The sequence below is a fragment of the Opisthorchis viverrini genome, assembly GCF_000715545.1.
Source record: "Opisthorchis viverrini unplaced genomic scaffold opera_v5_455, whole genome shotgun sequence".
In the NCBI taxonomy this organism is placed as follows: domain Eukaryota; kingdom Metazoa; phylum Platyhelminthes; class Trematoda; order Opisthorchiida; family Opisthorchiidae; genus Opisthorchis; species Opisthorchis viverrini.
The window spans coordinates 261,586-274,949 of record NW_008752116.1 but is presented as its reverse complement, the minus strand read 5'-3'; the positions used below and the strand labels follow the sequence as shown (position 1 = coordinate 274,949).

At 43.4% G+C, this 13,364-nt stretch overlaps 1 protein-coding gene across 1 annotated transcript in view; it reads left to right on the top strand.

The window, feature by feature from the left end:
- Positions 1-13,364, top strand: part of T265_15373 (hypothetical protein) — a gene marked incomplete at both ends in the record, with an annotated part of 125,926 nt that overhangs the window by 63,053 nt on the left and 49,509 nt on the right. The window contains one exon of the mRNA XM_009177781.1: positions 4,346-4,583. Within this exon, the coding sequence (XP_009176045.1) occupies positions 4,346-4,583 (238 nt within the window). The remainder of the gene's footprint in view (positions 1-4,345; positions 4,584-13,364) is intronic.

Here is a 13,364-nt window from a genome sequence, read left to right as displayed (position 1 = left end):
GGAAAAAATTTTTATTTAACGAAAACCAAATGGCACTGATTGGATTGTAAAATCGAACGACAACGCTCATAGCTAGAGGCATAATGCTGCAAGTACTCAATCGAGTGTAGACGTTCAGAAAAACAAAACTGCACGCAAACGGCCAGAGCTGAGTACAGTGCATTGCCTGTTGCCTGTGTCGCGAGATAGGTATATTCTCCCTACAGTTTAGTATCAACCAAGCTATGATATTTTTGGGAAGGGCGTAGGCCTTACAACAGACTGTGATGCATCTAATTATGTAGTCATCGTTTTCCGAAAAAAAACTACCGGATGTTCTTGTCAGTTGCAACGAAGTTCGATAAATTACATCAGGCGTTTTAAGTGGCCAATGAAATATAACGGACTCTACAAATTCTGCCAAAGCCAGACTGATCGATCGTTCTCGGAACAGTAATCGATCGGTTGGGTTTGTTAGCAAGGAGCTAACTGGTTGGTGAACCACAAGAGGGCCTGTGGGCCCATACTGTCTGATGTGTACTCACAACGAGGCGAGGAAACCCTACGAAGATAGAATGAGTAGACCACAACCCCAGTCGATCGCTCTGGTGTAATCGAATGTGTTAACCGTGCCGTGGGCTCATTCGAATACAACCCGAAAACCGTCCGTTAAAAAACACAGAACCCTCCATTTGGATCGATTTCTTGGATGTTCTGTTGCGAAACTGCCCAGAGTTCAGCGAATGATGAATACGATCCCTCAGCTAGTAATGTGGTGAAATATTGGTAGCTCGGGTGAGTTTATTGGTTGTTGATCAGATAGCTGTTGATCTGTTCGCCGAGCTTGACAATTGGCTTGCAAACGTTTCGTCACCATAAGAGGAGACATCATTAGTGCGCAGTTGATGAATGCGCAATTGCCAAGCTCGGCGAACAGATCAACAGCCATCTGATCAACAACCGATCCCTCAGCTAGCAACCCGATGTTCAAGTTCATTGGTATACTTCCCATGTAGTCTTGGAAGTTAGGCTTTCAGCGTCATACTTGACACCTTCAGTTCATGATTTTAGTTGGCTTCTCGAAAGCGGCAACAATCTGTGAAGATTCTGCGTGGCATTCAAAATTTTGCGCGCGGCATTGCATTAGATTCCGTGCAAACCTTCTACGGCTATGCAGAAATGCGTTCAGTAATTCACACATTGTTGATTGGCAAATCTGATTGAGATACCGGCTGGTTATCCATGTTGGGGCTAGTGACTATCCACCGCGGCAGTACACCGAAGCGCCCAACGCTGGGAACTCGAACAACTGGTCGTTGGCTTGTTCGCTGAGCTGGGCAATTTGATTGCAAATGTTTCATCACCAATCGGGGTGACATCAGTGCGTTAGAGGGGAGCGTAGTGGTGCGTAGCGGTGGGTTAGTGGTTGGCCAACAGGTATGTAAACGGAGTTTGTTTAGGGTGACGGGAAAGTTAGATGTATTCACTTTCCGTTGCACTTATTCCTTTTGAATCTTGTTCCCAAATCCATACGGTTTCCCCTCTTTCCAAGCTGCACTCATTCAAATTATTTCACATGTTTATTGATTATTATCACAAGTATTTACATATTCCACATATCAAGAGCGTCTTTGACAGTAAGTGTGTTCGGGAAAGAAAGTGGCGATATATCCCCTTAAAGCACATTCTTGATCGGCCACATATATTACATGCGTCAAGTACTGGCCGGAAAGTTACGGGTTCCAATAGTCCTGCTGGGGTTGAATGAGATTCGGTGTACTAATGGCTCCCGGAACCAACTACGCGGAAGTGCAATGCCTGTCGGCATTAAATCCAGAAAACGGAATCTCGACTGAAACAGAAAAACTTTCCTTACTACTTTCAAACTACTCAGTGAAATGCGTGGGTCAAATTAGGCTTCCAAGTAACAAGCATCACTCGGTGACAGAACGTTAGCCTCTGCGGCGCTCTAGAAATGGCCAGCGGTCCGTTCAACGAGGAATGAGCTTTAGATCACCTCTGGTCGGACATTACATTACTAAATTTAGTAACCGCCCATTACTCAGCACACCTTGACTTGGCATACCGATAAGCTACAACCAGGCTTTCAATATGCATTGTAATAGGTTGCCTTACTCAAAAATTCCCGGACGTCATTTTGTGCAGGTCTAGTCCAAGTTCTTTTTCATCCATCCGGTACATCACAGACGCAACAGCTGTTTCTTCAAACTTTAAGTAGCGAGACATTTATCATTCTGTTTCTAAGGCTTCGCTGACATCTGATTAACTGGTTGCCAACACCCCCCCACTCTTGTGTTGCTGCCTGTCATCTAATTCGTGGCGACAGGTAATCGTTAATGTGTTGATAATTCGGGCTTCGGTTTTTCCTGCGGCATTCTGTTAAAACTTTTTTCCGCTCTTCTGGCGATGTGGGAGACGAAAATATCCGGAAAAAAAGGACCAAGATGCCACTAAAGTGGACGTCAAACTGAACCACACCATCGCAATTGTGTCTACCACCGATTAACTTGACTGACTTCATGCGCCATCCCCATTCAAAGCCGATGAGGTCCGCCGCTTAGAAGGGATTATAACCCCACCGCGATATTCAGCTATGAATGGAAGCCGGATCTGTCTGGGATAAAGCATGCACTTCGGACACATGCGGACAACTGCTTCTTTTGCTGCCGTAACGTGCGAAGGCATTTGTTGCCGCATTTCGAACGAAAACGGCGCCTGCCGGTCGTGCTGGGGTCTCCATGTGCGAAAGACAGGAAACATGTGGATTTTGTAAAACAAATGTCCCATAAAGCATCGCAACCGCCGGACAGCCGGGCTCGTTAACAAGTCCCAGTGGCTTGTCAGTTTGATGTGTGTGTGTGTGTGATGCAGTTCCACGGGATGGATGTGAACGAATGAAACAAACGCTTCAAGCCTAATGAGCGACATTCGCCACATGTTAACTGTGAACAGCGTTACTTTGACAATTCGTGTGCTGGCCGGAAAAGAGCAAACACAGAGTGCACGTGCAATCGGAAACACAGACATGTTGATCCTGGTCACTTTGTGGTTGCCCGATAAATAGACTGTGAAAAAAGGGTAAAACTGTTTGGACTTTCAGACATTGTACAAAGCGTGAAACATGCCCAAAGGACCATCAACGTACACCTGAAATAGGTTTGTTTAGCAGACCCGAGTACGGTGCACCCAATCCACATAATAAATCCTTTACAGTACGGTGGAAATCAACTCTCTTCAATGACTCAACATGTTCAAAGTTGGCTGCCGGTTTTCGAAACGAACATTTGTTTGTCATTTCACATGCATCCGGCCACGGAGAACTGCCGTCACAATGGTTCATACAGGGATAAAATTCTGGCTCTAGACAAATAGGAGCCTCTTCAATCAGCTTGGTGATTGCATTATCAGACTGAGAAACGTCATTCAGTGACTGAACTTCTTGTCACTTGTTCTTGTTATCAACTGGTGGTTGCTACCAAAGCGAACCTTCGAAATCACATGTCGTGTGTTAGGAGGGCGAGAAACCCCGAAAAGACCTTCCGTAGTTTTCCATAGGCACAAGCATTTCAAATATCCTGATAAGTATCAGTTTTCCTCAATATATCTGTGTTTACTGTCTGAAAGCATTTGACGATGTAACGACGTATACTGCTGACGAAACCTGCGAGTAATGTCGGTCTGCAATCCGAAGCGCCATACTCGCAGCTGACTGACAGTTACGTTGGAGATTGTTGGTCTCTTCGAGTGTGGTTGTTAGCTGCTTTCGAAATGGCCTTTCAATGTGGGTCGGACAGTTGAACAGAAAGTTATTCAAGTCGACTTATATTCGACTTACTCTTGAAGAAAAAACGAAAGTGGGTGATCGTTAGGCGATATGTGTGGTTTAACAAACTTATACGATCGAATTAGCGCAGAGACACTTCGAGTCATAAGAAATATCCCTTGATAGTTAAGCGAACCGGTCGTTTGTGATATTTTTCAACCAAATTTGTTGCACAAAGACCGGCTGACACCTCAGTTGGCACGACGTTCGAGATATCGCAGTATATTTTCATAAGGGAAACTACTCACAAGGTTACTGAAAACTCTTCGACAGCCCACAGCTCATCAAGTGGGCGCAGTCGCCCAGTTTCCGTCAACCTCATACTTGAAACCAAATTGCACGAAACTAGCGGAATGCACTCACTTGCAAACAAAATTGGTTTTGTGAGAGACTCACGGGGAACCCAGCTGAATCTCTCGTTTGTGACGTTTTCTGGCAACTAAATGTGCTGCGCAAAGGCACCTCATGTTTCAGTTGGTACGATATTCGAGATATTGCGATACATATATATTCGTAATGCAGAAGTTTTCTGAAAGTTCTTCGACAGTTCACGATCGGTTCCGCCCTTCTTGGGGCTCATCAGGTGGGCGCAGTCCCCGAGTTTCCGTCAACCTCATGTTCTACTTGAAACCAAATTACACGAAATTAGCGGAATACACGCATTTTCGAACAAATTTGATTTCGCGAGAGCAAACCGCCCTGGTTCAGCACATTCACTTGCCAAGACATACCATAAACGAGGGATTCAGCTGGGTTCCAGGTAAGTCTCTCGCAAGACTAAATTAGTTTGAAAATGAGTGTATTTCGCTAATTTCGTGCAATGTGGTTTCAACTGGAACATAAGGTTGGCGGAAAAGGTTGCCACTATTGTACTTGAATTTCCTGCAATTTAGCTGTGGTTGTCAGAAATTGTGGAAAATTCTATGATAAATTTGGCATCCCTAGTAACTTGTAGGGACTTGCGCGTGTGTCGATGACGAAACGATGCATGTGATAAGCGCTTTCCGTAAATGAACTCTGAGTGCACACCTTAGAAGAGAAATTCGATGTTCAGTTCAGGCCATCGATTTCCCTGAGGTTCCGGTGCGCTGACTTTGTTATAAAACGTGACTAGAATCTTAGATCCCACGTTTCTCCATTGTGGACGCGTATTTATCCAAACTTTACCAAAATTGTTCAAACATTTGGCGTCCGCCAATCGGACTAGCCCATCTCAAGGTCACCCATCAGTCGTCATCCGCTTGACATGCACCTGTTTATCGCCTCGGATAACAAGTGGGCTACAGCGATAAATAGGTTAAAATTACAAAAGTAATTAGTAGCAAGTATCTTTTGTAGCGTTAATTAGCCAACTGCGGAGCCTATCTTTGTCTGTAAAAACGGGACATCATGTTGGCGATTATTTGAAGGAAAACACCAGCTGGGCAACCGTAGTTGGAACAAACTAGCAGAGCATTCCGTTTGTGCTTCACACTTTGTTTCACAACCGATAATGAGTACAATCCTGTACACACTCAGCCTTTTGTAACAAGGAATGGAATGTAATAGTTCGACAGTGGATGATGTTTCACACTGGCTATGGCCTTTGTTGTTTTTGGCTGAGAAGGAAATGTAAGTAATATGGTCGATAAAAACTGGCATTCGATCTACGTCTAAAGATTGGCAGTCCGGGTGCGTTTGTCGACTGTTGATCAGGTGGCAGCTGGTTTATCCAGCAAGCTCGTAAGCTGGCTTGTAAACGTAAGTTTGACGGAATCTCGGGGACTGCGCCTACCTGATGAGCCTCAAGAAGGGCGAGACTTGTCGTGAGCTGTGGAAGAGTTTCCGGAAACCTTTATGGCTTGTAATCGGTTCGCCAGGGTTAGGAAGAGGAATTGCCTTTTCCCGGACTCTTCAGATTACGCATGAGGGCTATACATGTGTCTGTTCGTTCAGCAAATGTTCGGGGGACCATGTGTCCGATTCATACTCCATAACTCAATTGATCGAAAACTCCTTATGGTAGTCGTAACCATAGGCTTCATCTGATAATTTTTAAAATGGACAATGAGTTTTAGGCACCTGCAGTTTCGTCACAGAGTGGTTGTGCAATGCGAACAGCCAACAATGACGGAAAATCTTCAATCGATCTCCTAGTAGCTCAGAGGACGAATAATTCTACAAGATGAGTAAAACTTGCATCTGAGACGTCGCCACTCGAGCAGCCGATCAATACGTAATCACGTGATTTGTTTTTTTGGTTGAATAATGAGCGGCGATAAATCCTTTCCAAGTGAGTGCTAATAAGAATGCTGATCAGCCGTTCGTGGCCAAGCGGTTAAGTGTTCAAACTACTAACTGAGGGGTTGAGGGTCTGAAACTCCCTACTGTAGTTTTGTGAAATGTGCACTGCTGATGATTCCCAAAACTGATGAAGCAGCTGTACGGTTTTACTCGGCTTTTCAGGACAGATTGTCCCATAAAGAAATAACGGGGGAATCTGCTGAAAAATCTAAACCATTCCAATGTCTAAAAAAGCCTGTCTACCACGTCTGTGTACGATTTCTGCTGAGATTGGAGTGTTGATGTCTATGGCGCCATAATGTTTGAAAAGCTTGTTTATGTGATCGCCTCTAACTACTTAGTTTGTGTTTGTCGACAGACAATTCCTCACCGGGGGACGCTTATCTACTCAAGGGTATTCATGTCAGTTATTTAAAATCCCTATGCTTCTCCGCGCGTATGGAGAGAATTTCGATCACCCTGGATAGGACATCTTTCAGAACATGTGCTCCTCAAATCTGTTCGATGGAATACGAAATACCACGATGTTTGGATCGGTGAACTTTCGCTTCAGCAGCCTCATGTAGTGATCACTGGTAATGTTTGGTAACACCATCTTAGTTTGCGAATGAGTACATTTTGCCGGTCTCCGCTTTGTTAAGTAATTGTTTTCCACTGGAAAAATTCCTGACCATAGGAGATTGACTGCAATGTTGCCTTTACGGTAGAAAGGGGGGCGATGAAAATTGGGCGAATGTTATTCACCTCCGTTTCTCCGAATGCAAAGTATCCAAGGCTGAAACTAATATGGGAACCGTCAATCTTGTTGTACTCTAGATGTTGTTGCCTTAATAATTCATCCCGTCATTTTAAAACTGGATATAAAAGTCAACACCTACCGTCCGCTGACTACATGGTTGCTTTTGGAGTTTGAAGCCCAATGAAGAGTACTCCACACATTGAACACCACAAACGTTGGTAGTAGCTTCTCTTTTCCGTTGCCTGCGGTGGCTCACAAGGTATTATTCTTCCCTTTTTATCCGCTGTATGTAAGTAACAGGCCCACCCCTGACTTTCCATTCATGGCTGATGACGCATTGATCGTCTGCAGCTGTCACGTGCCTCGAGCAGCTACAAGCTATGTTTAATAAAGCCATCAGCTGTGTCGATATAATGGGTAGCCCGGTTATGTTTGCTGGTGGCTGACCGGGTGGCCGTTGATCTGTTTGCCCAGCCTGTCTTCGCTGTCGAGAACACATCGGCAGTGCCTAGATGAATGGGTCAGCCCAACTCACTCAGCTGCGCAGTGGCGATATCCCCTTGACTGGTAACGGAACGTCTGCAAGCTCATCAAACAAATCACCGGCCACGTGATCAACCACCAGAATTGTCAGCTGTTCCGGAAAAAGGCTTTCTAGCGTTGAATCTAGCCTGCTTTCTTAAAGCGTTTACTGATGGGCAATTCAGCCGGAGTTGATCAAATTATTTTGCAGTTTGCAGTTTGTACGCTAAAAATTCACCTTAGGATGCCAAAAGCTTTACTTGGATCGACCTTACTTGGCTTGTTCCTGGGCGTGCGTGACAATTCAGCAAAAAAAGACTAATTTTTCAAAACTCGCATACAGGTGGCACTCTTTTCTTATTGGCAATTTTCTACTTTCCTGGATGTCCATCTTCAATAAATTTGAATACAATGGTCTGGCTAATTTGCGATGGGAGAAAAAGTACCATGACCGCTTGGCAAAAATGCATATCACAACCCGGCCAAAACCTTACACACCGTAATTTTCTCTGGCTGTTTGTTCCTTTAAATGAACAACATCCTCCTGTTTTTTGAATTTCCAGGGTAAAATTTATTTAAGTTGACGATGAAATTTCCTTTCTTCTGCAACCGTTTCTTTTAAAGTCCTCAAGATGTGTTTTTCTTGTAGGCATCTCTGTTAACCATTCCATAGCCGTTTCCTTTGAACGATACCGACCATACGGTTAGCAGGCCTGTCTGTCTCCCACGTTTTTTCCGGGTTCACTTGTAGTTAAAGTGATACGCTCGTAGTACAGGTTGGTTTCACTCATCCAGAAGCTAAAACAACGCCAGGCACCTATTATCAGCCACACAGAAAAGCTACCCATAGGCGATTGCGGATCCCGAGGCCAGACTTCGCTAGTAACAAAATCAAACTAGTTGTTTAACCTGTGTTTTGTAAATCGTGGTTTTAACGAGGACTATTTTTTTTCAGTTTATTCCTTTCCGGCCAATACAGAGACTACCTCTTAGAGATGCTTGCCTATTTTCAGTTTCTGTAAGTGGTTTGTATACAGAAAGAGGCGGCTGTCTTTGCTAAGGAACAAGACTTCTATATCCTCTATCACTTTGCAGTGCAAGTTCGGTTGAATACTGATGTGCATCGTCCTTGGCTGGAAAAGAATGTTTGTTTTGTTAAACTACTTGAAAATTAGGAAGTAGGTCGTTCCTACCGAACAAATCGGTTGAAGCTGAGGCAATCGGCAAAGCCAACGGCATCTAGTATAGTCAAGTCACTGCATTGTAGAAGCTCTGATCACCTGATTTCATAATTCTGCATCATCCTCCTCGTTTTGGATGTCAAACAAGCGAACTCTAGTTGAATGTTGAAACTACACATTACCGAGAACAAGAATGAGTCTATTGAAGCACATGACATCAACAAAAAGGATGAATTTCTTAGTTGAAGGAAATGAATCAGGATACAATTGTTATGTGCGCAACAAAAAACTTATATCGTAAGCTGGCCTTATACAGTGGAGGTCAAATCCAGACGTGTAAATATAGTACCAGGAAAAATCTGCATTAAGAAGTTCCAATTCGAGTATATAGAGTTCTTTTCATTGGGCTTTGTGTAAACAGTGTTGTTCGCGAGAGGTTTTTTGATTAATGCTTTTAGGTAACTAAAACCGTATAAATATTTTTGCCATGAAAGTATAGCCAACGTTCCCCGGACCTCACGAATATCTGATCGGATTGTTGGGAACTATGCACTTAGGAATCTGACGGAAAGGGGTATCCAACTCCACAAGCTACGATGACCTAACCATGTGCTAAATCATCTAGCATAAAAACACAGAGGAGGAAAACAAGACTAACCACAGGGAGTTGGAAGTAGTTTTGCGTGCAAGTTATTCAGATTGCTGATTAGTCGCTCATGGCCAAATGGTCAGGTGTTCAAAATACTGGCTGGGAGACCATGAGTACGAAACACCCTAAGGCAGTTTCATAAGACGGGACTGAAACATCTGTACAGTGCCTATCAGCTTTGAATCTAGATTGGTTTTATTTGTAATGTACTACTCATAAGGTTGCTGAAAATCCATCGACAGCCCACGACCGGTTTCGCCCTTCTTGGGGCTCATCAGGTAGGCGCAGTCCCCTAGTTTCCGTCAACCTTATGTTCTACTTGAAACTAAATTGCACCAAAGCGCCTTCCAATTTCATTAGTTTCTTCCTTCGATCTGAATGGCCCCTTCTCAATTGGTATTGCACTGTAGTCTGATCTTTTAGCTATTGTTTGATTAATTGTACCGCCCTATTCTCTCCATTGCATCGGCTCCTGTCCTTGAGTCCGCTGAGTTATTGGCTGGGCGCCTGCTCCAATCCACCTGATATATCCTTTTGAATCGGGCTTTCCTGCTTGTCCAATGAGTTTCTCTCCCGGTTTATTTTACACTTTAGTACACTGTAGTTCTGGTGTTCTCTCGTTTATAATGGTTGTCAAGTGGGGTCACTAGGTTTAGTGAAATATCACGCTCCTATAAATGCAAGTTCTTTTTTGTCTGAACCAGTATGTGAAATCCTCTCCAGTATAACTCGCGTCCTGATAGTTTTACTGGGAAATGAAACAAAACCGAGCGTGTATTTTAGCAGCGAACTTGCGTTCAATTCTTAATAGTTCACTTTTTAATCGACCACAATTTAGCACACATTCAAGGTGGAAGTTTACCCTGTAAGCAAACTGGATTTCCCAGTTGATTTTTTCGAACGGATTCTAAAACAGACAGATTTCATTTTGTTGGATACAACGCACAAGTTTGGTGCAGTTGCTGTTTCTCACATCACTGGGACAAATTTTTCCAAGACTAGCTGAAAAACGGCTTTTCGGCCCTCAGATTCTGTTGTACAAATCCTACGTTACCAATATTTAATTACTGCTTCAGTTTTAAGGGAAAAACTGCTCCGTGAACCCGCCAAATTGTGCCGTAGATAACAGACCACTGCCTCAGAATAATAGCTAGTGGAGTCGGAAAGTGAGAAAGGACTGAATTCAGAAAATTATAATACTGGCAAGCCGCTAACTACCTCGTAATCACACGGGGAAACTTGGCAACCAAGGCACGCCACGAATGACTCGGATAAGAAATTTCAACCGAGTCGCAAACCCGAATCGACTCGCAGAAACCAAAGGTATGCTCAAAAATGCCCGTCCAAAGCCTCCACAAGGACAATGAGTAATTGTCCTCGGTAAACGGCTTAAAATAAAGCACTACTCAGTGCCGAGTTGACATGCCATGGGAATTGTCACGCATGTAGGCGCTAGGACCTGTGCGTAGCAGAATATTGCCTGGCTGGTTGCTATACTACTGAACGGACTGGTATATTTAGTAGTAGTATGTAAGGCCCCCATAGAAAACTCCATACATCCTGTTCGTATTAGTTACAAACCGGTTTATCTTTGTGAGCTCACCTTGCTCGACGATGTGTGACAGGTAATCATATTTGACGACTCTTGTATCATTTGCATAAGAATCTCATCTGGTTAAAATGATGTTTCATAGGGAAAAATAATTCCAAATCGTTGGGAGACCTTGAGGAATCGCATGCGAAACATACCGTAACTTTGTTTGGTTACTCCAAGTGGCCTGTTTTGGTTCATGATGCTGTCGTCTCCATAAAGGTTGTCGCAAATGGACAGTTTACCTAATAGCGAAATTCATCAAGCAGAAATCGGTTTAGGGCTTCAGACGATTAGCTCTCACTTGGGCAGAACAGAGCGGCACTCTTTCTTCAGCCACAGGAATCGCATCAGCTGGCCACTTATTGACTGGCTCCTCGAGTGACCGAAAGTTATCAAGTTTTGCGAAATTATTATTTCTCTGAGCTACTTATCGGTTTATGGTGTTAAAGTGAGGCCCTATTAAACCCGCAGTCTACAACAAGACCGATGGTCTGGAGCTATTTTTCATGACGTATATCTTATGGGATTTTTTCCGCGGATAAGTGTTCAGTTCGAAAGTTCTTACAGACCTTATAATTAGTGTCACATCCTGAAAAATAAACGCATTTTTGAAAATCGTTTCAGTTGTGGTGTGAGGCAAACTTCGCGTACCATATTCAGTAGAAGAAAATCGCTAATGGGCGGAAGATTTGGTGTCCATTACTACGTGAAAGAGCAATTAGCTTAAAACTTATTTGGAAGAGTTACAATAACCCTTCTTTTGAAGTTGAACACTCGTCAAACGAGGGACTCTGATCCTCTGCAACGTCCTAAAAGCTTTTCGATGGGTATTAAGCAAGTTACCGCCGATATCAGTTGAGCAGACTTTTTCAGCCAAAATGGTGTGCCTGAAAAAATAGGAGCAGTACATATAATTGGCGCCTTAGGGACACTTAAATTCCTGTACATGCAACCGCCTATTTAACCCCACTTTTCCTAAAACCCAGCATATTTTTTTTATCTTGGACCGAGTTGATTGTGAAGGTTCGGGTCTCTGCGATGAATATCAATTTTTCCGTGCTAATGATAACTTTATAAGTAGTGTAAGATGAGAATAATTTTATTGTGAAGGCCTTAGATATGATTCAGGTCTAACTGGCGCTGAATGTTTTTTCCGTCTCTCAACTGCCAAAAAGTTGGACAGTATCTGTGGTTTATACGAAAATGGCCGAAAAAACTGTTTTTGTGGATTGTTGTCCAATCCAGCAACTAATAACTACGTAAACTTTATGGGTCCAACATGACCAACCAACTCAATGATAGACTGCTTCAGTTATCCCTCTTTCCAAACACTATTGCTGTAAATTTTTTTCTTAAAAAACATACAACAGGCAACGGGAAGCATTTTGAAGCAAGCTTGCGTCGGTCAGGAGGTGGAGTCATGTCATGATCCCTTTTCCGATGGTGGAATGGAACACCTGGGACAACTTGTGGTCCAATGAAGGCAACACGTTTATTAGTTTGACAGACAATTTGGTAGAGCCAAAAACTTGGCGCTGAAGTGCTATATTTTTAAAGCTATCGAGAAAGCTGATTGCAGTTTTCCACTGAGATGAAAGTGCCATACTGGCATCAGGTGAGTGAAGGTTTCAAACAATCAAACATCTGCGATTTTTAGTGAAAGTCAGTACCGCAAGGTCTAAGTGTTTTGTCACAGGTGTCGTTTTAAAGAGCTCTCAATCCGGTAGAGCATAAGAAGCTGCCGGCACTCTGAGCTCTCGCGAGGACACACTACTTACAAAGTTGCTGAAAAATTTTCGACAGTCGTTGACCCATCTCCTTTTCCTTGGGGATGACCGGTTTGGGGTAGTCCCAGAGTTTCCGTCCAGTTACTTGAACTCAAATTGCATTCAGTGCCCAAAATATGCTCATTAAAAAGATGATTAAGCTAGGATTTATTTTGTTCTAAGTACTCTTTTTCAGATGCTTCTCAGCCTGTTACATTTGTTCATGTTAGTGGCCATATAAAAAAATGCAAGGTAGAAATAAAAGCTGAACCTGGTTTTCAGCGGAAAATATCTCATGCAAGTGAAGCCAATCTAAGCTGAAAAGCAAGTGTCCCGGAGGAAGAATACTTCCACAACATGCGTGCAGCTACCATCTGGGATGTCATCACTCTAGGAGCCGGTCAGCACGTGACCAACTGATGTGGTTTACGTGATTGGTCAGCATTTGACCAACAGATGTGGTTTACGTGATTGGAGAACAAGTGGCGCTATGTCCTTTCTAATTCGGGACTAATCACACTGCTGATCAGCTACTTATGACTAAAAAGTTAAATGTTCAACAACTGTCGGGAGGTCGCGGGTTCGAATGGCCTTCGTTTATTGAGAGCGAATGGGATGTCTTGACACTTCCATACAGTAAGTGACACCGCTACCTGCTCGGCCTTCAGACTGTCGCGTGTGTAGCCAGGCACTACATCTCCAGAATATTCACGTAGAATGAAAACATCTTGAATTAGTATACAATTAACATAGAGAAAAAAGAGGCAAAGTGGACATTGTGTCTACTTGTGGAATAACGTCGAGTTA